The sequence below is a fragment of the Camelus dromedarius genome, chromosome 21, assembly GCF_036321535.1.
Source record: "Camelus dromedarius isolate mCamDro1 chromosome 21, mCamDro1.pat, whole genome shotgun sequence".
Taxonomy (NCBI): domain Eukaryota; kingdom Metazoa; phylum Chordata; class Mammalia; order Artiodactyla; family Camelidae; genus Camelus; species Camelus dromedarius.
Window position 1 is genome coordinate 36750914 of NC_087456.1, and position 23386 is coordinate 36774299.

General features: G+C 49.9%; 1 protein-coding gene and 1 non-coding gene across 3 annotated transcripts in view; both read left to right on the forward strand.

Moving 5' to 3' along the window:
* Window positions 1-21622, forward strand: part of CAMSAP2 (calmodulin regulated spectrin associated protein family member 2) — a 76856-nt gene extending 55234 nt beyond the window's left edge. For both annotated transcript variants that reach the window (XM_010982204.3, XM_064477302.1), the window contains 11 exons: window positions 3461-3554; window positions 5203-5287; window positions 8302-8384; window positions 8651-8720; window positions 8987-11162; window positions 13307-13443; window positions 14121-14341; window positions 15882-15954; window positions 16647-16762; window positions 18058-18176; window positions 18776-21622. In XM_010982204.3, the coding sequence (XP_010980506.1) occupies window positions 3461-3554; window positions 5203-5287; window positions 8302-8384; window positions 8651-8720; window positions 8987-11162; window positions 13307-13443; window positions 14121-14341; window positions 15882-15954; window positions 16647-16762; window positions 18058-18176; window positions 18776-19081 (3480 nt within the window). In that variant the 3' untranslated portion in view covers window positions 19082-21622. The remainder of the gene's footprint in view (window positions 1-3460; window positions 3555-5202; window positions 5288-8301; window positions 8385-8650; window positions 8721-8986; window positions 11163-13306; window positions 13444-14120; window positions 14342-15881; window positions 15955-16646; window positions 16763-18057; window positions 18177-18775) is intronic.
* On the forward strand, window positions 5365-5437 carry TRNAA-AGC (transfer RNA alanine (anticodon AGC)). The gene has a single exon. It is a non-coding gene; the product is annotated as a tRNA-Ala (tRNA).
* Window positions 21623-23386: the final 1764 nt, after the last annotated feature.

Here is a 23386-nt window from a genome sequence, read left to right on the forward strand (position 1 = left end):
GATACAGTGTCATTAACTACAGTCACTAGTTCCCTTGAGCCTGTTCATTTTAGAACTGGAAGTTCGTACCCTTTGAGTAACACTCCGTATTTCTCCTGCACACCGCCCCCCCACCCCAGTCCCTGGTAACCACCACTGTGCTCTCTGTTTCTGTGAGTTTGGCTTTTTTAGATTGACGTACAAGTGATACCATACAGTGTTTGTCTTTCTCTGTCTGACTTAGTTCACTTAGCATAATACCTTCAAGGTCCAGCCACGTGGTTTCAAATGGAGGGATTTCTTTATATACATACACACCGTGTCTTCATCCAGTCACCTGCTGGTTGACGGGCTGTTCCCCATGTCCTGGCGACGGTGAGCAACACTGCAGTGGACACGGGAGTGTAGATACCTCTTTGAGATCCTGTTTTCATTTTCTTTGGACGTGTACCCAGAAGTGGCATTGCTGGGTCTACTGTGGTTCTATTACTAACTTTTTGTGGAACCTCCAAACGGTTTTCCACATGGCGGCATCACTTTACATCCCCACTAGCAGTGCACAAGGGGCCCCTTTTCTCTTTTTTGTCTTCTTGTCGACAGCCGTGCTGGCAGGTGTGAAGTGATAGATTGTGTTTCTGATCTGCACTTCCCTGACGATAAGTGATGTCCAGCACCAAGGTCCTTAAAATATTAACTAATTTTCTGTCAACAGGCAATTATCGAGCACTTAAACAGTGTCCTTCCAAAAGACATATACAGCTTCCAGTTAACTGTGCTAGTAGAGTGCCGCCTAGCCCATACTTCGTAGTTTTATGCTTCGGCTTTAGAAAGTATACTGCAGAGATAAGCATACAGAGAAAGCACGGGTCACAGTCGTCTTCTCACCCAGAGATCCTCCCTAGCAGTGTTTGATGTTTTGCCAATCACTAGTCTTTCACATTGTAGGTTTATTCCTTCATTATTCATCGTTCAGTAAGTGGTTATTGGGCGTCTGCTTTGTGCCAGGCCCTGCTTTAAACACTGAAGATGCAGTGGTGAGCACAGCTTGTCCTTCTAGACCACAGAGTGGGGAATGTGGTATCAGATGAAGCTGGAGAAAGTAAAAGGGACCCCATCACATATCCTCTGGTAACCTGTAGTCGGTTCCCAAGAACAGGGGCAGGTGGGGGAAGGCAGGTTGCAGTGTGGAAATTTTGTTTGGCTGAAACAAAATGAGAGTAATTATGATGAAGATGGGAGAGAAGTGGGTGGATTCCAGAGATGTTTAGGGTGTGAGATCTGCAGGCCCCGATGTGAATTGGATCTGGGAAAGGAGTGAGGAGGAGGCCCACAGGTGACCCTGAGGTTTCTGGTCTGCATGCTGGGATGGTGGTTGCTGTCCAGTGCGACAAGACTGAATAAGGCTGGGTCTGTGGGGAAGGTTAACTGCTCAGTCCCGGACAGTCGAGGTGCCTTTGAGACGTGCAGGAGGAATGCTCTGTAGGCCGCCTCCCGTGTGAGCACCGTCAGCACGTTGGGAGTCATGTGACAGCTGGTGAGCATGGGCGGCAGCTCTCGCAGGGGGCAGGCCAGGAGTATCAAGAAAAACGACTGAAACCTGCTTGATGTAGTGACAGTCGCCGGCGACTTGAGCAAGTGCTGTTTTAGGGGAAGGGTGCCTGAATGCCAGGTTGGAGTGGGTTGGAGTGGGGACAGCCAGGGTGGAGGTCAATAGAGACGTTTGCAGAGGCACAGGAAGATGGGGCGAGCAGGGGGAACAGTGAACCGTGGAGTGCAGGCCTGGTTTTGTTTTTAGTAGGAGAGAGGTGAGTGTGTGCAGAAGCCGAGTAGGAAGGGTTCAGCTGAGGGGAAGAGTGAGTGTCCGGGAGCAGGAGATGGAATAAGAACGTGAGGTTCCTGCAAGGCCAGCAGGGCTGAGATCCAGCTCCCAGCACAGCTTCAGGGATTATAAACATTCTCATTTCTTTCTTTAGAAAATCACAAATTTTAATGACTGTTTAAAATGGTATGTATTTGTATACAAGTGTTTGAATATTCTGAGAAGTTGTCGTTAAAAGCAAACGCTGAAAGTAGGAAACCTGCCAAGTTCTGTTCACCGCTGTCTCATCCTCGGTCACCCTCCAGACTCTTAGCTCCACCCGCCCAGGCAGGCCCCCTTAAGTGTCTGCTCAGCCTCTCAAAGCCAGTAACTCACGATTCCTTTCACAGCTCTTTCCCCATCTTCCCACTTCATTAAATGGCACTGTCCGTTGCTGGAGAAAACCTGAGCCCCCCTTGATTCTGCTCTGCCCCTCACTCCTGCACACACGGTAGCCTTCACCTTCCAGAGCAGCCAGGGGAGAGATGTGTATTGAAAGTCACCGGCTCAGTACACAGGAGAGAACAGAGAGGATGAGGAGCCCCGAGACCGTCTCTGGGCCCTGAGGGTCGTTGATAATCAGCCAGGAGGAGGTGGGCGTGGCGTGGGGACACTCACGTTTCCAGTGGTGGTTTTGCAAACTGAAATTTCGTGTGAAGTAAGACCTTACTCATCAGATATTAGTCGATTTAACAGCAACAATTGTGTTAGATGCCAAATACCCAGAACTTAAAAGGTGTGGTGTTGTCAAAAATTATGTAAACAAATTTTGTTGTAGTGCTGTTTTTTAGAACTTACCAAATACCTACAATTAAAATAATTTTTCATGTTTATAGCATTTATAATGTACGCACTTTAAAATATAAGCCTGTGGTAGAAATGTGCTCCTGAAGACCCACTTACACCTTTCTCTTAATTTTAAGCCATTTAAAAAACTATTCACATTTTCAAATATAAATAACAAATGGCAAATGACATTGTTGACTTATCCTTATTAATAACACTTAAAAACTAGGTGGGTGTATCAAACTGTGTTAACAGTGTCTTTGTACATTTCAAAATTAAGAATTAGCCATGACATATTGATATATTGTAAACTGACTATAACTCAATAAAATTTAAAAAAAAAAGAATTAGCCACAACAGTCTAGAGTTTTGTGTTACTTGTTTAGCACCTGGATTACTCTTGACTTTGGTTATTACCAAGCACATAGATACAATGTTTTTAAACTGGGCACCTGATTACGCTTCAGAGAAATTTCTTACCAATCTGGAAAGAACTTAATTATTCTGTCAGAGTTGTGTGTGTTGACTTCGGAAGAGGAGCGGCTTATACACTGTCTCCATGTTCCACACAGTCCGAGGTGTTAACGCCTGACGGATAAACGGAAACTGTAATAAACCAGGAAAGAGATTTTGAATGGTTGTTGTAAGTTCTACCTACAAGCGCTAATTTTCTGTCCTAGATTTAACACCCTATGGTAGATATACTCTAGTGAAGTGTGAATGATATCTAAAGCTGCATTTAATTTGCGAGGTAAAACAGAAGAAAATTCTATTTCTCATTACTGTTTGGTCAAGTTCTACCTAATTTTTCTCTGAATTTTCTGAACTCTCTCCTAGAGCAATTACTTGGTGTTCATGGCGGAGCTCTTCTGGTGGTTCGAGGTTGTGAAGCCCTCGTTCGTTCAGCCCCGCGATGCTCGTGCACAAGGAGGTGATGGATCTTTGCAGCTTTGAGTGTGCTGTGAACAGTCGGAGTGGAGAGTTGTGTGGCCTCACCTGCTTGTCTTTGCAGAGGGAAGCCTGTTGCTGTTTGATGTTGCTCCTATTAGCCCTGATAAAGTCTGAGTACTTCAGTGTTTAAAGCCACCAAGTTCTCTGGGAGAGAGAGAGGCTGTGGAGGGAAGGAAGTGGTGAGAACAGCCCTGAGTTGAGAGGCTTGTGTTGTGGAACTTTTAGGTCTGACTGTTTGCCCACTCTCTTTTCTTAGCGTTTTTTACCCTCATCCCTGGCCTTTGTTCTTAGATTCCAAGTTTTTAATATTGTTACCCAGAGTCCACTCAGATTATGGCTTGGCATGTGTACTTTGAATTTGCCATTAAGCCATAAAAAGTTTGTATATATGTATGTATTTTTTTTAAGCATAGTAGGTTTTGTGATTATTACAGTATCGTGATCTGTTGATTGCACGTAACGAGAACACCAGTGAGAAATAAAGGGGTGAGTTACCGTAAAGATCTCTAGAAATAAAGAATAGGAAAGTCTTCCTGCGTTTTCTCTCAAAGCAGATTTTCCATTGGCTTCCATTATAAACCAGGGGTGTGTTTCTATATGGGAAAATGGTCCCACGTTACAAGTTTAGCCCCTGAAGAACTTTCTTCAGCGTGACTCGGCTCTTCCTGCCGTCAGTGTCCCCCCCCCCCCAGCGCAAAACATGGCTATTGTGCATCCTAACGAGTTGGCTGCTCCCTCATTTCTCCCCACGCCCGCCTCCCCCCGGAAACACCGAGGAAGAGGACGAGATCGGGAAGGAGGGGGAAGTCCGCAGTTGGGTGGGGGGAGGCGTGTCGCTCTAGTGAGCCGAGTGAGGTTACTGCAGTCAGCCCGCCGCACCTCAGGCCGGATTCTGTAAAACACGCAGTGTTTGATCTGGTCTGTCTCCAAGCTGCTTAAGGAGGAGGCCGCATAGCAGTCATGATGTCACAAGGAATACCTGTCAAGAAGTTGGGGTCCTTCCCCACAGCCATTGATGGTCATTAGCAGTTGTAACCGATATTTGTACAACTTTTTACTATTAACATAGAATTTTCACATACATTGCTCCCTACGGTCTCATCTATGAAGCCACTATTCAAAATGTTCAACAGCTGTTACATTAGGCCTCAAAGGCAAAAAATAAATTGAATCTTCCACCAGAGTAGTTTACAAAAATGTAAACTGTACCAGTAGGCTTAATTATTAACCAGTGAAATTCTGTTTCTTTCTTTGATTACTTACCAAAATGCCAGCTATTTCATAAAGAAGCAAAAATGACTATATGTAACTGAAGTTCTGCGAAAGCTTTAGCAAAACTAGACATTTATTTTTATTTTAAATTCTGTATTTATTTTATGTTAAGCCTCCCCCACCATTAGCTTTAATCAAGTGAGTATTTTAAGCAAGAGCACTTCAAGAAGAAATTAAGGAAAGTTTGTCCTTTTGAAAATGATTTTAAAAGAAAACTTTAAATATGCTAAGAATTCTCTGTAAGTAATAAGAGAAATTGAGAATAAACTTAAACATTTATTTGCGGTGCAGAGTCCTTGAAATAATGTTGGAAACATGCTAAATGCGTAATTCTGAGATTCTGTCTTTCATTGTAGCTGAGCCTGTGGACGATCCGCCTTCAGTTCCCATCTTTAATGCTGCCCAGAGACACGCCCTGGACAGCCCTGATCTCAGTCCAGGGTAGGTTCCAGAGTGACTTCATGTTCCCTGTTTTTACCCATTCAGTAATAAAGTCAAAATAAAATTTTATAGGGTGAGGAGGGTGTAGCTCAGTGGTAGAGCGTGTGCTTAGCATGCACAAGGTCCTGGGTTCAATCCCCAGTACCTCCATTTTTTTAAAAATTGTTTTTAATAGAGAAACCTAATTACCTCCCCACCCCACTCCCACCCCCCAAAAAAACCGAGAAATAAAATTGTATTGCATTAGAATTTTTAAATTTTCAGTTGAACTTTGAACTAAATCAGTTTCCATTAGCCTATTAAAGTCTGTTTTAACGTCAATGTAATTGAAATGCACACTGAAAAGTGGAGGAATATATTCTAAGGTCCAAATAACTGGCCTAAAACCAAACTTTTGCTGCATAACTTGTTTATAATTGGGATTATATGCTGCTTAAGTCATAGGTAACTCTTAGGCCTTGGGGAAATTTTTAAATTCTACTTGGGTTTTTTAATTTTTTAAAAACAGTTTTTTAATCTTTGAGGCAGTTTTTCCTACTGTTTGTTTGCGGGTTACTTTGGCTATTAAGAGGTCACAATGGAATATTTATTGTAATATTGAATCTTTATCCAGTGCTTTAGTTCTTAGTATCAGAAAGTGAATTGAAAGCAGAGTAAACATTTAATATCAGGATAATCCTGACTTCTGACCCAAATATGATAGAGACATTAATTTGTTTAAAAATGCTTTTCAGCAGATCCTGTAAGCAGCTTTTAATGTGTATTTCTTAGAACCTGAAATGTATATTGACTTTGGACTCAATAATTTGTCTGATTTTTTTTAAGTTTAGAACTGATGTATTCTGTGGGATTTTTTAGAAATTCAAGCAAATCTATTAAAAATATTGGGCGAGGGTATATTATAGCTTAGTGGTAGAGCGCATGCCTAGCATGCATGAGGTCCTGGGTTCAATCCCCAGTACCTCCACTAAAAAAATAAAATAAAATGAATAAACCTAATTACTTCCGCCTCACCAAAAAGAAAAATCTATTAAAAATACAGTTAAAATATACGAGTAAGAAATTAGAAGTACTTTGTGTATGAACTCTTGTCTCAACACAGAGAGCTGTCGCCCACTCCCTGCACGTGAGCCGTTCCCGGCGGCGGCTGCCAGCCGAGCGGAGCAGGCAGCCCTGCAGGGCCACCTCCCCCGCGGCTCCCTGGGCTCCATGAAGGCTTCCTGCAGGTTCAGAGGGCGTCTTCCTGACCTACCCTCTGATCGCCACCTATGAATATTCTTACTTGCCCTGAGTTTTCTCTTCCGTAACTGTCACTGTGGTTTAACAGGTTGGACTGAGGCTGATCTGGGAGCCTCCCTGTTTGATGCCTTGGGAAGCTTTTCCGCATGGGGTTTCCTCTGTGCCTTCCTGGCCTGGCTGTAGGGTGACATTCCTTCACTGGAAATTTAGGAAACAGTGCTGTAGGTTGTTACTCTTGTACTGTTAAGTCTTTAAAATCTCTGAAACTTGCCACCTAGGGGTGAGGTTATTCCCTAGCTGTCCCTTCCAGGCACCCGAGTGGACAGCCGTCCACGTTTCTGACGCTGGAAACTGTGTTAAGAGCCCCTGAAAGACTCGTCCCTTTTCTGTCTCCCAGTTGGACGAGCGGCTCCCTTTCTCCATCTTCCCAGCAGCAGGGCATTCTGCAGCGAGGTGGATGTCTCAGCTATTTTCCTTGAAGAGCCGTTGTGTAATCCTCTCATTTCTGTGAGTTTCCATGTGGGCCGTTCGTGGTTCTCCTGCTGGAGAACTTTGGAGGAAGGACTCAAGAATTTCTGCCCTTCTGAGAATAATGCAGTCAGCACTACAAATATATTACTCCTAAATAATGATCTTATGAGGGAAAAAGAAACAAAGGAAGGGGGCGGCAAAGCAGAGGACATTTCCAGCAGCTGCTCCGTGTCCTGGCCTGCTGCTCCCTCTGGGAGTGAACGCCATGTCCTCTGTGCGGGTGCTGAGCCGCTGCTGGAGAAGGAGAAAGGGCACGTGTTCGAGTAACTTGACCTGCATCTCTGGGATTCCCCTCTGGTCACAGACGTGGGAGAGCAGAGACTTGGGAAGGGACACGGGGTGGGGCAGTGCAAGCACCAGAGAAATCACTGCGGACAGCGGGGGGTGGGGGGACGCACCTGCGGGGGGAGGTGAGGCAGCAGCTTTGTGTCAGTGCTTCAGGGGTCGTTGCTTTTGCAGAGCTCACGAATGTGGCTTTGTTAAACAGTAAGAATATGATATTGTTCCTTACCTTTGAATTCCTGAGTTGGCTGGTCCTCTCAGTGCGCATCAGCCGGATGGTGCGGGTGGTGTGGTCTGAGAAGGGAGTGTGTCCTGCTGCCCTGGCTCCTCTCACGCAGCAGGGGTGGGGACGCCTCCCTGCCACAAGGCGGGCCGGGGCAGGCTGGAGGCTTAGAAGGGGAAAAGGTAAACTTTGGCCGAATGTCGTTGTAATTTGAGAAATAGACTGTCCAGTCTAGCCCGCACTGGCTGGGATGGGGTGACATCCAACAGATAGAAGCGGCAGGAAAGCCGCCTGTCTTGACGGGCCCGAGGGCTCTGTTGGTGCTGGTGTGAGTGCGGGGGCCGCGCGCCGGGCTGCCAGGCTCTTGCAGGGACCGGTTACGCCTAGTCCCTGAGAGGCTTAGTTTGACCACAATATTTCAGGCTGGTGACTTTCTTCTAACTTCTTTAACTCAGTTTCTCTGCTTGTGAAGTAAAAACGGCGCTCTGTATTTTGTCTCCCCAGGACACTGAGTTATGCATGGAGGTAGGGTTTCCAGCTCTTTGGCTAAGACATAAAATACGTAGAGATTCACGTAGTCCCAGCCATTCTTTGGTTTAAACACTGTATCGATGTTTCCCCAACTTCTTTTCCGCTTAAGATGGGGACTCAGGAGCAACAGTGCAGTTTCTGCCTGAGCCGCTCGGCGCACGTCTGAGAGACCAGGGCACCGTAACCTGTCCCGTTTGTTCCTTTGCAGGGGGGAGGGCGCGGCCTTCACACACGCGCCTCACCACTTGCCCACCAGACACGCACGTGCCCAGGCTCCTGCTTCTGCCCCAGGTAATCCGTCTGGAAAAGCCTAGGACGAGGTCATTTAGGTGGTTGGCTGGGAGATGTAAATACACAGAAATACCCAGCCTTTTTTCTAGGAAGTGTGGATCTGTTTCCCCGTGCCTGCTTCTCTTACAAAACGACCTCTGTTTCTCCACATGCACGCACTTGCCTTTGATGCTGTTAGTGAGTCCTCAAATATGTGAAATCTGTTAAATTGTTGTAAGTTAATGTTTTTTACGTGATTTCAATGACTTTCTTTTATGCGTCTGAAGGAGGAATAAGAAGGTCTTCATCCATGTCTTACGTTGATGGCTCCATCGGGACCTGGCCCAAGGAGAAGAGGTATTCCCGGGAGGTCTCGTGGGGGCCCCCCTTGTTGGCCACATCCAGTAGACTTTTAATTAGTACCCACATTTGAAGACAGGCAGGTGAGAGAGGCCACAGGGGCCAGGGTGGCAGGGGTCCTGGCAGCCCTCGCCTTGCCCTGAGGACTGTGATTAGGGGGAGTGGAAAGAAGGCGGTGTGGCTTCAGAGAACTGTTGCTCAGCGGCATCAGACGTCCTTCTCTGAGCTTGTTTAGGGACTCTCTCTCTAATTTTTTTTTTTAGATCATCAGTGCATGGAGTTTCATTTGACATTTCTTTTGATAAAGAAAATACTGTACAGAGATCCACTCTAAACCGAGGAATCACCCGTTCTATCAGTAACGAGGGACTTACCCTGAACAACAACCGTGTGTCCAGGAACGTTAGGAAAAACTTGTCCTTCAAGCCCGTCAACGGGGAGGAGGAAGCAGAAGGCCTTGAGGAGGAGCTGAACGCGGGCTCTCACGGCGACCTGACGGCCTGCCTGCCCCTGAGCACAGACGAACTGAATTCTGACGAGAACCTGCATTATAAGCTTCCAAATGGAGCTTTACAGAACCGAGTGCTTCTGGATGAGTTTGGCAATCAGATCGGGACACCGAGCATTGAGGAGGCTCTGCAGATAATCCATGACACCGAGAAGACGCCCCGCCCACCCCAGACGGACCACATCGCCAATGGCTTCTTCCTTCACAGCCAGGATACCAGCATCCTGCGCTCCGGCAGCCCTCTGGGCCGGCCCAGCCCCGAGAGCACGACCGATGGGAAAGGCGCCTTGAGCCCTGTTACTGACAACACCGAGGTGGACACTGGGATCCACGTCCCTTCCGAAGACATCCCCGAGACGATGGATGAGGACTCCTCCCTGAGAGACTACACCGTCAGTCTGGACTCCGACATGGACGACGCTTCTAAATTCCCTCCGGATTATGACGTGCGAGGCGGCCAGCCCAGAGACGTGCCGAGCCCCTGCCCCAGCACCGTGAGCACCAGGTCGCAGCCCGGCAGCAGCGCTTCTTCCAGCTCCGGCGTGAAGATGACCAGCTTTGCCGAGCAGAAGTTCCGGAAGCTGCACCACGCCGACGGGAAGAGCAGTGGCGGCAGCTCCCAGAAGACAACGCCCGAGGGCTCGGAGCTCAACATCCCTCACGTGGTGGCCTGGGCTCAGATCCCGGAGGAAGCGGGCCTGGCGCAGGGGCGGGACACCACGCAGCTGCTGGCCTCCGAGATGCTGCATCTCAGGATGAAACTGGAAGAAAAGAGGCGAGCTATCGAGGCCCAGAAGAAGAAGATGGAGGCCGCTTTCACGAAACAAAGGCAGAAGATGGGGCGGACGGCGTTCCTCACGGTAGTGAAGAAGAAAGGGGACGGGGCCTCCCCTCTTCGCGAGGAGGCGGCCGGTGCTGAGGACGAGAAGGTGTTCACTGACCGGGCCAAGGAGAAGGGGCCGCCACGAGCCCACGGGCAGAGGAGCAAGTCTCTGGCGGACATAAAGGAGGGAGCGGAGAACCCTCAGGGCGGGTGGCTGAAGTCACCTGCCGCCCCCGTGGACCCTGAGAAGCAGTGGGGCCTGGCCAGCCCCTCGGAAGACACTCTGAACGAAGGGGAGCTCCTGGAGTACACCAGGTCCATCGAGAGGCTGAACTCCTCCCTGCACTTCCTGCAGCAGGAGATGCAGCGCCTGTCCCTGCAGCAGGAGCTGCTGATGCAGATGCGGGAGCAGCAGGCCTGGGTGATCTCGCCGCCCCAGCCCTCCCCGCAGAAGCAGCCGCGGGACTGCAGACCCCCCCGGCAGGCTGGCACCCCGTTCTCCGCGGACGCCCCGCGTCCCGGCCACCCGTCTCCCCAGTCTAATACCAGGAAGACTGCATCTTTCTCTGCTAAGAATCAGAGGACTCCCAGGCCAAATGAGTTAAAAATCACCCCGTTGAACCGGACGCTGACGGCCCCACGCTCCGTGGACAGTCTTCCCCGCTTGAGGAGGTTCTCGCCCAGTCAGGTCCCCATTCAGACCAGGTCATTTGTGTGTCTGGGGGACGACGGAGAGCCTCAGGCGCAGGAGCCCAGGCAGAAGGAGGAGGGTAGAAAGGAGGAGCCAGGGTCCGCAGGGTGTGGACATGGCGCGGAGGGTGGGGAGAGCCAGCCTCTGCCCTTGGCCGCCCCTGAGGGCCCGATGCAGCCTGTCCCAGAGCCCGCGGGCCCCTCCCCTGATGGGGACCCGCCAACCCAACCTGCAGAGCCGCCTTCGAAGCCAGTGTTCCCACCTGCTGCTCCCAAAAATGTCAGTCTGATTGAAGTCTCCCTCTCAGATCTGAAACCCCCTGAAAAGGCTGATGTGTCTGTTGAAAAGTACGATGGAGAAAGTGATAAAGAACAATTTGATGATGACCAGAAAGTGTGCTGCGGATTCTTCTTTAAGGTAAAACGGTAGAATCTGGGTAGTTCCAGGCATCTTCACTGGTGGGCTTTTTGAGTTGACGCGCTGGCTTCTTTCAGCGCTTCCCTTCTGTTCCAGGCCTGCCTTTGATCCCCAGGCACATTTTAGTGACACTGTACCCCCCGCCCCCCCGCCCCCCTCCCCTGGGGCCTGCGGTACCGGCCGGTCAGGCTCACTGACCTCAGGGTCCGGCTTCCTTTCGTCACGTCAGGTGCGTGTCTGGCTTCCACACCCTCTCCCTCGCCCTCTCCCTCTCTCTCTCTCTCTCTCTCTCTCTCTCTCACTTTCACAAAAGTCTTTTAAAAACTATGTGATTCAAATGTCTTCAAAAAGTTATTGCCAGTTTGCAAAAAGCTCCTAACTTGGCACTGCGTGTAAGTCTGTCTGAGTTTGTTTTCTTAGTCTTGGCCATCTTCCCTCTTACGTTTTGTTTTAAGTCTTTTAAAAATTGACCAGGTGAAGCTGGCAAGGCGAAACATTGTAAAATACGTAGTTTTGCGGTTGTCATAGAGCTAGCCCCTCAACAGCCCTGGGGTGCAGTGCGTGACCCCCCGTCTCAGCCTTGGCTGGGCAGAGCACGTGTTTAAACAGTGCAGCAGCCACCTGACACAGGTGCTGGGCAGTGTCCCCTCTCAGTGGTAAGTCTTGAAATTTATCATAGATACTAGAATAAGGAAAGCCCGATAAAATTTAAAAACTTTTCTCCTAATATCACCCATTTTTTTCATCTTCATATTTTTCAGTGTCTTCCAAATTACCTGTAGGGTAGAAGATGGTTTTTTATAATCAGAAGCGTGTGTGTGTGCTACTCATGTTGCTTTTGTAAATTAAGGGGCTGGAGTAGATCATTTGTGACCCTGAGCAGCTCTGCAGGTTGGAGTCAGGTAGAAAGGACAGCATTTGACGGCACAGAACCCATCATCCCAGACTTTAAATGCAGCAGACGCAGCCCCACTGTAGTCAGAACCAAGATGCTGCAGCGGTCACGGTCGCTGGTTTCCCTTTGGGTCGTGACTCAGAGAGATGGCTCCTTAGGCCCTTCTGAACGTTGAGGCGTTTGAATGTGAGTCGTGTTTTGTCTCTCAACTAGGCAGGACTGCTGTTTTCCGTAGAACGCTGCTTTTGTGTCCGGAACGTACTCAGGCGGTGCTGGTGGCCCGGGGCCCTCAGCTGCCTGTGAGCGTCAGGCGCCTCTTAGCCTGTGAACTGCTAGCGGTGCTGCGTCTTTTTAGCCCCAGAGCAAAGGCCTGGAAAACTGCCAAGATACAGACGTGTGTGTGCGTTTGGACTGACTGCTCTCCTCTGACCTTCTCCATCCAGAGCGCATCTCTTGGGGTTTCTGTGCAAAGCACCTTGTTTGGTCCCCTTCCCCTCCCCCTAAGCTGCCCTGCGGAGCTCCCTGGAGCGCCTGAGGCTGTGCTGTAAAACACTCACCGAGTTAAGCGCGACAAGGAGTCGCTATGGTAGTGAGCCTCCTCTCCAGCTTGTCGCTTTCCTGACTGCGGGAGTAGGAAAGCTGTCTGAGCACCCTGTCCCCGAGGGCCCGGTGGAAGCTGGGGCAGGCCCGGGAGGCCTGCAGACCGTGGGCTGGCTCTGGGTGGGTGCGAGGTGTCACACGCCCGCCTTCTGTCTGAAGGAGAGACCTTCAGTGCAGTTCGGAACTCCTCGAGCAGCAGTGGTTTCGCTTTATGTGACACGAGTCTGGGCAGCTGACTTTTCTGGTGCTTTTACTTGCGTTTTCTGTATTGAGCGTGTATTTAAAATACAACTTAAATGCAGGTTTTAAAACTGAGGAAACTCCCCACTCTAAGTTATTTATTAAGGTCCAAAAAACCTTTGTGTTCTTTTTTTTTCCTTTTTTATGTTGCTCTTTGCTAATTTCCTAGGTTTTAAAAACATGTAATTGAGTAAGTTTATGTCCTTTGTTACTTGGTAAGTGTCACCATTAGAATTCATTTCTTCCTTTGTAATTTCTGGGTCGTGTCCTTCTGTGGTGAGGTTGGAGTAAGGGTGAACATACTCAGGTTTTCAGTTATAAGAGTAACTACTAAACGTGACTACAGCCGTTGAAAATGAGAATATTGGTACCTAAAACATCTCATCTTTCTCATGAAATTCATTCTTAGGATGATCAAAAAGCAGAAAATGATATGGCGATGAAGCGGGCAGCTTTGCTGGAGAAACGGTTGAGGAGGGAAAAGGAGACGCAGCTGCGGAAGCAGCAGCTGGAAGCGGAGCTGGAGCACAAGAAGGAGGAGACCCGGTGGGGCGGATGGGGCCCAGGGCAGGCGGGGCCCAGGCAGGAGACGGGGACCTAGACGGGAGACGGGGGCCCAGAGCAGGCAGGGCCTAGACGGGAGACGGGGGCCCAGAGCAGGCAGGGCCTAGACAGGAGACGGGGGCGCAGAGCAGGCAGGGCACGGACAGGAGACCGGGGCACAGACAGGAGACGGGGCCCAGAGCAGACAGGGAACAGAAAGGAGACAGGGGCACAGACAGGAGATGGGGGAACCAGAGCAGATGGGGCACAGATGTGGGGACTAGGGCCCGGCCGGGTGGGTTCCCGTCGAGTCCTTATCAGCAGGTTTCTCAGAGTTTGCGCGTGTGGGGACCTCTGGACTGATGCCAACTTGGAGTGCCTTGTAAAGTTATTTTCCCATAGTGTTGCTTGATTGCGTATTTTTATCCCAAGTTGGAGGCATCTTAAAGTTCTCCAGAAACAGTAATTTAAAGTAACTTCCCTGGGTTTTACACACACACACGTTTTTTGAAGTAGTTATTTTATTTACTAATGGTACATTCAAATGACCTACGTCACCCCCAGGACATTTTAAAGGAACTGTTTCCCAGGCGCTGAAGTGAGAGCCCCCCCACCACATAAGCACCCCCTGCAGGGCCTGTCTGGCCGGGCGTGCTGAGACCCCTGCTTTCGGTCTGCAGGCGGAGGACGGAGGAGGAGCGGCAGAGAAAGGAGGACGAGCGGGCGCGCAGGGAGTTCATCCGGCAGGAGCACCTGCGGCGCAAGCAGCTGAAGCTGATGGAGGACATGGACACGGTCCTCAAAGCCCGCCCGCAGCCAGCCCGGCCCAAGAAGCAGCGGCCAAAGTCCATTCACAGGGACCACGTCGAGTCCCCCAGGACACCCGTGAAGGGTCCCCCAGGTAACGCGCTCGTGGTGAAGAGTCTGTTCAGGAAGCAGCCTGTGTCACGCTGGCTGCCGGAGCCCTGCTGGACCAGGATGAGCGCGGGAGGCTTTCTGGCTCGGACACAGCCCGTGCGCCCGGCAGAGCAGGCGTGGCTGCAAGGAGCCCGTCTGCGGAGGACCCGCTGGCGCGGGGCGCTGTGCCCCCCCCAGAGTCTCTCTGGAGTGCTGAGCCCTCCTGCTCCGTGATGGAAGGGTAGGCGCTGTGTCGCCAGGTGGACAGGAAGCCACGTGAGGAGTACGAGGCCCAGAGGGCAGGAGTCCCTCCTTTAGGGTGGAGATGGTCAAAAAGCTAAGTTCATCATTTCTAGAGTAGACAGAATATCTTTTTTTTTAATTGAACATGCATACTCATTTCTTTTTTTGTATTCATTTTATTAAAACTAAATGCCATGGAAAATTTTAGAGAATTCTTACAGTTATTCTGACTGAAGGAAAATAACCTAACATTGACTGCTTGAAGAGAACTCTCCCTTTTCTAGTCGGTTACATTTTTTGATACACAATATTGGCTGAAATTAAATTAATATTCTAATATTAGGTATTCCTAAATATGTTATTCTTTTTGTTAATTTCTTTTTTTATTTTCTTTTTAACTTTTTTTTAAAATAATCACGGTGTCTTAGCTCACTTTGTTTCTGGAATACATCCTAACAGCAGTTAGTTTTATCATTACTTCCTCTTCTTCCTGCCAGTTTAATTGAGATGTGATTGCCACACAGCACTGTGTGAGTTTAAGGTGCACAGCAGCTCGGCCGAGCGAGCTGAGGTGCGCACGTCATGAGATGTTGCCCGCGGTGAGCTTGCTGACACCCACCACCTCATACACGAAATGGAAGAAGAAAACGTCTCCTCGTGATGAGAACATTTAGGGTTCACTCTCTTGAAGCTCTCAGGCGGTGCGGCCCGCAGCGGGGCCAGCTGCGGTCAGCAGTGCACCTGTCACCCCAGCACTGTTTGTCCAACACCTGGACGTCTGCGCCTTCGCCCACCTTCATCCATTCCCTCTCCCCCCCCCCCCCCGGTGACCACGAGTCCGTCTCTTTTTCTGTGTCTGTGTTTTGAAATATGACTGACCTACAGCAGTGTCAGTTCCCGTACACAGCCTAGTGACTCGGGTTTCTGTGCGTTTCAGACCGGTCGCCACGACCAGTCTGCTTCGCCTTGCCGTCCCACGTGGAGGCGGCGCAGTTACTGACGACACCCCCGCTGCGCCCCGTCCCGCCGCCCCCTTGTTCTCTCACTGGCAGTTGCACCCCTTACTGTCCCTCGCCCACTTCATTATCTCTCAGAAGTAGGTTCCTTGCTAACTTTAAACAACTGACACGTGTGTGAATCAAGCATGTTGTGCGCACAGGTCGAACCGGAGAGGAAAGGGGGTGGAGCTGCGTGCGCGGGAGTTCGCATGCTGGTGCCGAGGAGCAGGCCCTTCTAGTTGCTCCGTTTAAACTTGTCATTTTGTTTTTATTCGGGATCATGAATTTACCATGTCTTTTCAGTCTCTAGCCTTTCTTTGGCGTCACTGACCACGGCGGATAACGAGAGCGTGCACTCAGGCAAGAGGACCCCGAGGTAAGTCACAGTGCGCGCTCTCGAGGAAGCATCGTTTTATGTCTTACAGCAAATGAATCATGACCACAAATTTTCATAAGTTTTGCTGACTAGGACCGTTTGGGTTTCTGTTAAAAGAATTTGTACGTAAAGAGGCCTATTCATCTTCCAGTGTTTTTTGGGATTTTAGAATTGTGACCTTGATGAGATGCTAACTTGTAGCTGTGCCTCAGCCATTGCTGACAGGGTTGTGACAGACATCATGGTCTGCAGGAATGGGAGGTCCCTCGTCTATGTAGTGCCAGCCTCTCTGGTTTATTTCTCTCCTTGGAGCACCTCCAGCAGGCTGCCTGCGCCTCAGGCGAGGCCTCTTGTGCGTGCTCTCTTTACTAGGACAGACGCTAGAAAATCAAGACCAGCATTTCACAGTCTTACACTGTAACCCCCGTGAGAAAAAGTGTCAGTCGTCAGCTCTGAGCGCTCATCTCTGTGTCTGTCCTGTTGCATTAATTGCCGGTTTTCACGTGGTAGCACGTTCATTGTCGTTCAGCAGATACCGTGGGGCGCCTGCCGATTCTGGGCACGTGGACATGCCTCCCTCGTCTTATTTTTAAGATTCTAGGTTGATTTTGGTTGGCACTCACATATACCCTTCTGACCCCGAATGTTTTTCCTCAATTTAAGACAAAAAAAATACTTTGTCTGTGCCTTAGATCGGAGTCTGTGGAAGGCTTCCTGTCCCCCGGCCGCTGCGGCAGTCGGAATGGGGAGAAGGACTGGGAGAACGCGTCCACCACGTCGTCCGTGGCTTCTGGGGCGGAGTACACAGGTCAGTGTCCGCACGGTTTTAGGGGAACAGAGCGACGTGGGGCTGAGGACAGACGCAGGCTGTGCTGGGGACATCTTACTGCCCAGTGATGGTCACTTCCAGGTGGGTCAGTGTCAGTGACATGGCGCCACTCGGAGGTGGCACTGGTCCCATGTAGATTGAGGTGGTTTCCAAAGCTCAGCAGCCCCGCGTCCACCTCACCCCTCTACTTCCCATGGGGAATGCTGGCCGCCTCTGTCATGGTTTGGGTCTGACGCAGTTGTAGAGAGGCTCCTGGGGACCGCAAGGGCTGGCTCCACATCCCCTGTCCCAGGGGTCTCTGGTGCCTGGGGTCATGCGTTTGCAGCAAGTGTGGAGAGGCTGTTACGACTGAGGACAGAGTTGGATCCCGGAGGGCTGGCGGCCTCTGTGGGGTCGGCAGCGTCCAGGCAGAGCAGGCAGCAGGGTGTAGGTCAGGATGCGTCCAGAGGAGCGGCCGGGGCGGGGGCAGGCCCTCCGGTGCCTGGAGCCCGTGCCTTCCAAGGGCTCTGCTTCACTCCGCGGCTTTCCCTACCCTGTCTGTGGCTTTTCATGCAGCCTCCCCCGCCCGTCTGACCGCCTTCAAGGCCAGCTGACAGTCTCGGTTGCTGCCATGAGCCTGGAACTGCGGGCTTCGGTGTTCACCGACCAGCTTACACCAGCTCTTGGACCAGCTGTTAAATTTTTCAGGAATTATGCAAACTCTAGAGCCATCATAGCTTGGGCTCCGCCACGGTAGGGGTAATTTTCGCCGCAGAACAGTAAATACACAAATCAGGGCTGATTTCCTTCCTTCACAGAGCACCGTTTCCAGGATGGACTTCAGTTAGTGTGAGGCAGGAGGGAGCCTGTGCGGTGTCCCGGGCACCTCCTTCTGTGCTTTGTGGACCGAGTGTCATTGGGGAAAGAGATGCTCACAAAACAGAGGTGTGGAGGAAGAAAAAGGGAGTTTTCTCTTGCCTTTTAAAAGCTTAAAATCCTCAAGGTCCTCTTCCGCTCACCAGTAACCTCACAAACTTGAGGAAGACGGTGAAACGGACCGTGTGCCCCGGCCCCAGGGCAGCCTCGGGAGGCCTCGCCAACACCCGTGAGGGAGGCGTGTCCCCCCGGGGTAACGGTGCTCAGACTGGAGTACAGCCAGCCAGAGGCCGTCAGGCACGGAGTTTGGTTTCTGTTACTGTGTTTCATCCGTGTAGGAACGTGACCTCATTGAAGCATAGTGGTATTTCTGACCGAAGAATGTTATCTTTATGCTTGTTACTAAATTCTTACCATAGGACCAAAGCTCTACAAAGAACCCAGTGCAAAATCCAATAAGCACATAATACAGAACGCGTTAGCTCATTGCTGTTTGGCTGGAAAAGTAAATGAAGGTCAGAAGAAAAAAATACTGGAGGTAAGCACACCTGCCTGACAGAAGTGACAACAGAGTGAACTGGCGGGAGGTCACTGCTTTGTCGGCTCAGAGTCAGAGGACACGTTGCTCGTAAAGGGTCTGTAACCGTGTTCTCATTGTTAGAGTCCGTCCCTTTCAAATGCGAATCTGAAAGACTGCAGATTTCACTAAAGGCTAGGAACAGATTTCAGATGGTACCATAAAACTATAAATCATTTTCATGCCCAGAGTCACTCACTTATGTTGCAAAAATGTAGGTAACATAATTTGCCTTTTTAAAAACGAAGCCGTGTTGCAGAGGAGGTTGTCAGTGCTGGTGAGTGATGGAGACAGCTGAGAAGATTAGCGGGTGCTCGGGTCTCAGGCTTCCCGCAGGACTGTGCGGGCTGTGCCAGCCGCGCAGGGCCAGCAGCCTCCGTGCTCGGTTGTCAGCACGCGGGTCTAGCGCAGCGTGCTGTGCTTCTGTGGGGGCAGCTCGTTTTGGCCGCTAGGGATTGTGTTGTGAGCTCCAAGCCCTAAAGCTGACGAGGCGCGACCCAGCGGCGCAAGCTGACTCCATTGCTGTTGCTGAGTCTCTGCTTCTGCCCCCCGTCCCGCAGGAGATGGAGAAGTCGGACGCCAACAACTTCCTGATCTTGTTCCGGGACTCGGGCTGCCAGTTCAGGTCTCTGTACACGTACTGCCCGGAGACTGAGGACATTAGCAAGCTGACTGGGATAGGCCCCAGGGCGATCACTAAGAAGATGATCGAGGGACTTTACAAATACAACTCCGACAGGAAACAGTTTAGCCACATACCTGCTAAAACCTTATCCGCCAGTGTCGACGCGATCACCATCCACAGCCACTTATGGCAGACCAGGAGGCCTGTGACCCCCAAAAAACTCTTACCCACAAAAGCGTAGGAGCTGGGGGTGCTCGCTTCAGACACTTGTGGTAAATTTGCACTTCATCTTTCCTGCCTGTAGAAACCTTTCTAATTGCCAACAGACTTTCAGTAATTGGAACTGGACATTCAGCTCTGTGGTCATGACAACTGGAATGTAGCCCGATGTTTGGAGTGGGAGCGGGTGACGGAGAGGCGTTTGGACTCGCGGTGGAGGCTGTGTCGCCGGGTCCTCCTGGTGGCGTGCCCGGCGCTGAAGCGCTGAGTTCTCACGGACACGAGTTGGACCTAGGATTGAAATACGGCTGAGGTTATGAATTACGTGTTTTAGTTGTTGCTTCTGTTTTTACCTTTCTGGTGTGCGTGCTTGTCTGCAGGCACTTTGTTTCACTGTTTCCTCCCCTGGGGGTTTGCTCTGGGTCCTTGGTGTCTGGTTTCGCTATCAGGAGAGTAGGAAGCAGGCCCTTGGAGTCGCACGCACCTTTCCTGCGAGACTGCGAGGAACACGAGTGTTGAGTTTTACAGTGCCCCTCATGTTTTGATGGTGTTAGAGTGTTTGCAAGAATTACTCTGCTCAGTATTTACAATCCTGTATTTATTATTCACTCAAGTATTAAGGTTTCTCCACTAGGTAAGAGGAGGACTTGTGAGGAGAGAGCTGCTATAGGGTCGCTGAAGCCACGTGAGCTTAACGCAGGACATGCTGACCGACGTTGCTGATTAAATCAGTGCTGGTCTCACACCACTTCTGGCCAACTCAGAATAGGTTAGATTGTTCTTTTAACAAAAAGGCTTTCTATCTCTTTTAAAGTCTGTCACTTTATAAGCTGGCAGAAGTGGATGGCACTTTGAGAGAAGTCTCTGAGTCTGAGGATGGGAGACTTCCTGCCACAAGTTCTCAAGAGGTCTTTACATTATATTTATAACTGATATAAAAATTATATTTAGAATTTTTAAACATGTACAAAGGGCTACATTTTAATTTTAAAATAGCTTCACCTTATTTTACTTATATTGAGTTTTTCTTCCTTTTTATTCTTCTCAAGTGGGACGGCTTGAATTTACATCCACGCTTGAACCCTTCTCTACGTGATCTTTAACCGTGTGTACCAGAGGGCTAGTGGGGGACCTTCATTCTCAGGAAAAGACTTGAACGATGCTTGGCCCTGTCCTGTTTCAGTGTTGTGGCGGCTGTGTAGCTAGAGGGGAGGACAGCGTTGTACCTGTACGAGGTGCGTGGTTGGTTTTCTTTCACGGGAAGTAGAGACTGAAATAGACCCATTTCTCTAATGAGTTGTCTGGAGAAATGACTAGTATCTCGTATGATGTATTTACTTATTTTTAAAGAAGTAGGAGTGAGATGTCGCTGAGCTGCACTTTCCTGTTCCTATGAGGCCATGAGGCATCAGTGCATCTGGGTTATTGACATTTTCTCAAATGTTGTCAATATTTTACTGTAATTTATGTTCTTATATTTATGTATATTTGTTTAAACTGTAAAAAAATTTTCACAGATTTTTTTCCAATTCCTGTGCAAGATACGTGTGTAGCTCAAAACTATTTGTGATCTACTGTTTGCATGTAGGAGACCAGGATATGTAACTCATATTTTAAGTGTATACATACTGTGTATATAATATATGAAGATTAAAAATGGGGAATTGCACATTTTACCTTTCAGACAACAGTTTCTATCACAGGAAACGATTTTCAAAAACATGTTTAGATTGACTAGTTTAAAAAAAAGTAAGTGAATCTAAACAAAATGTGGTGAAAGTCAAAAGGAGAATTAAGAAGCGTTTTACGTTACTAAATTTGTTCTTTTCAATCACTTAAATTTCCCTTAGCAAAAGCAATCATTATGATATTACTTGGCCGTTAAATTTTTAAAAATTGGATGCAAGACAATGGAGGAAGTAATTAAAACCAGTCAGGACCACCCTTTATCCTTAAACATGTGTGTGTCCCAACAGGTAGGACGTGAACATCGCACGGAAGTCCCTGCTCTCAGTGTAATATTTTCACTCTATTAATGCAGGAAGAACACGGACACAGTTATTTAAGTCTGCAGATTTTTTTTTTATTATGGTGCAGCTTTTTAAAATTATGTTTTAAAAATTATACAGATGAAAACTATGCTATTTCGTAAAGTCTGGAGAGTTTCATTGAAACCCACTGGTGCTTCTCATCATTGGAGGTCAAATTCTTAGGATAGTTATTCAGTTCAGTTTGCCAAACGCTTGTCATGGTTACCGGTGCGGCCTGTCGAAGTCTGCTACTTGACACAGCTTGGGAAAGCTTTTAATTCCTCTCAGCTTTTCGGTTTTGTTTTAGAAAGACTGTTACAGTTTTTATTTGGCTGTTGAAAGCCGAATTCAGCTTCCGAATTGTGGTTTCATGGACGCTTCGGGCAGCGTGCGGCCTGTGGAGTGTTCACCTGTCCGCTCGAGAGCGCTGCTGACAGGTTTGGTTGAGATGCTGTAAATTAGGTCATGTCTGCTGCTTCCTGGTACCGTGTAGCTTTCCCCCTTCATTTGAATAAAAGCATGGCAGCCAGTGACTCCTGTCTGTTTCTTGAATAAAACATGTTTTTTTGTTATTTCATTTGAACTTGGGCAAACTCATCGTATGGTTTTCCTTTCTCTGAACCTATGTTTAAGTTGGACGCTTTGGATACAAGTCATGAGAGTAACGAGCATGCGCTGTCGTCTGAGCCCGGCCTCGGGCGGCGTTGGTGGCGAGCGTGTCGCTCTGTGCCGAGCTCACACGGCCTGCACCGCGGAGTGGACGCTGCGCTCGCCTCGCGTCCGTGTGACCTCCCTGCCTCCTGGTGAATCACCAGATACGGCGTCCACCCGTGTTGGTGTCCACCCTCTGTGCCCTGACCCTGAGTGGCTGCACAGCCCACGGTGGTGGCCACGGAAGCCAGTTCTCGGCTGTCACTCTGGACGGTTCACTCTGATTTTGCTGATTCGCCTCGTTCAGATCAGAGCAATAAGAAAGAATCAAAAAACAGTTTAACAACAAAGGAAATCCTCACATGTAACCCTGTGTCTGAAGAGAGAGCTGCAGGTGCCAGCCAGGTGTGTCGCCGCCTGCAGGTCCTGGGAGGGGCTGGGCTCTGGCCACATGGGGCTCCCGCTCTCCTTTCTCAGACCTGTAACTTCAGCCTCAGGGTGTGAACCAGGAGGCTCAGGCAGAACCAGAGACAGACCCAGACCACGGGGCCCTGCGGGGCACCCCGTGCGGGAGCACGCGCCTGGCTGGGGACTGGAGGCCTTCGTGGGGCGGGGGGACAGAGGCATGTGTCCCCGCCCGTCTGCACAGAGCGACAGCGGCAGAGGAGCTGTGCCCGGGGACCCAGGCTGCGGGAGGGCACCTCATCATCCCTCAGCAGCCTGGAAAAAGCCCGTCTCCAGCTTCTCGAGGTGGCACTTCTGCTTTTAAGAGAAACAAGTGAGAGAGTTACTTGGGTCATTCGGGTGGTTTGTGAGAGCGGCTCGCCACGCCGGGGGTCTGCCAGCGCCCCCGGTTCCCAGTCCAGATGCCCCGACGACAAGGTCTCCTGGACGTGTTCAGCAACACTGTGACATTTGTCAATAAGCCACCTCCATCCACAGTGGCTTATATTTACCTCAGAAAGAAAAAATGACTTCCATTGAAGAGGATAAAAGCAATTGAGTTAAATAAATGTTTTAAGTCCCACTAAGGTTTTTTTGTTTTTGTCCTTGTTTTTGGTTTAAACCCGTTACGCAAGGCGGCACGCTGCCGCGACTCCGGCGGTCTCTTGTTCTGCCCCCCTGCTCCCCGGGCCGTTACTTTCGGTGGTGACAGCACTCTCCCTTAGAAGCATCTCGGGGCTACAGACACTCCGGGCAGCCGGCGTGTGTGGCTGACAGTTAGGTCCAGCTGCGCGGCCATGCCCCCCCCCCCAACCAGTGATTCGTGCTCCAGGATTTGCACGTCTACAGGAGGAAGGAACGTGGCTCTCAACCCTGAAACAAATGGAAACCACCAACTTCAGCATTGCCTCATGACGTAGAAGGTCCTTGGACTCGCTCCCTGCGGGGAAGTGAGCAGGAGCATCTCCATCCACAGGCCTTAAAAAGTCGGTCACAGTGTCCAGGGGCCCAGAGCTGGAGAGGGCCGGCAGCATGGCTGGAGCATGAGCCCCTGGATTCCAAATCCCCTTCCCTGGGCCCCACGGTGGAGAGACTGAGTGTGACAGGTGCGCTGGGTGGGAACGCAGGCTCCGTGGACGGAGATGCACGTGCAGCCGGAGTGGACTTGCTTGTCTTGCCCAGGACTCGAGCCAGCAGCACAG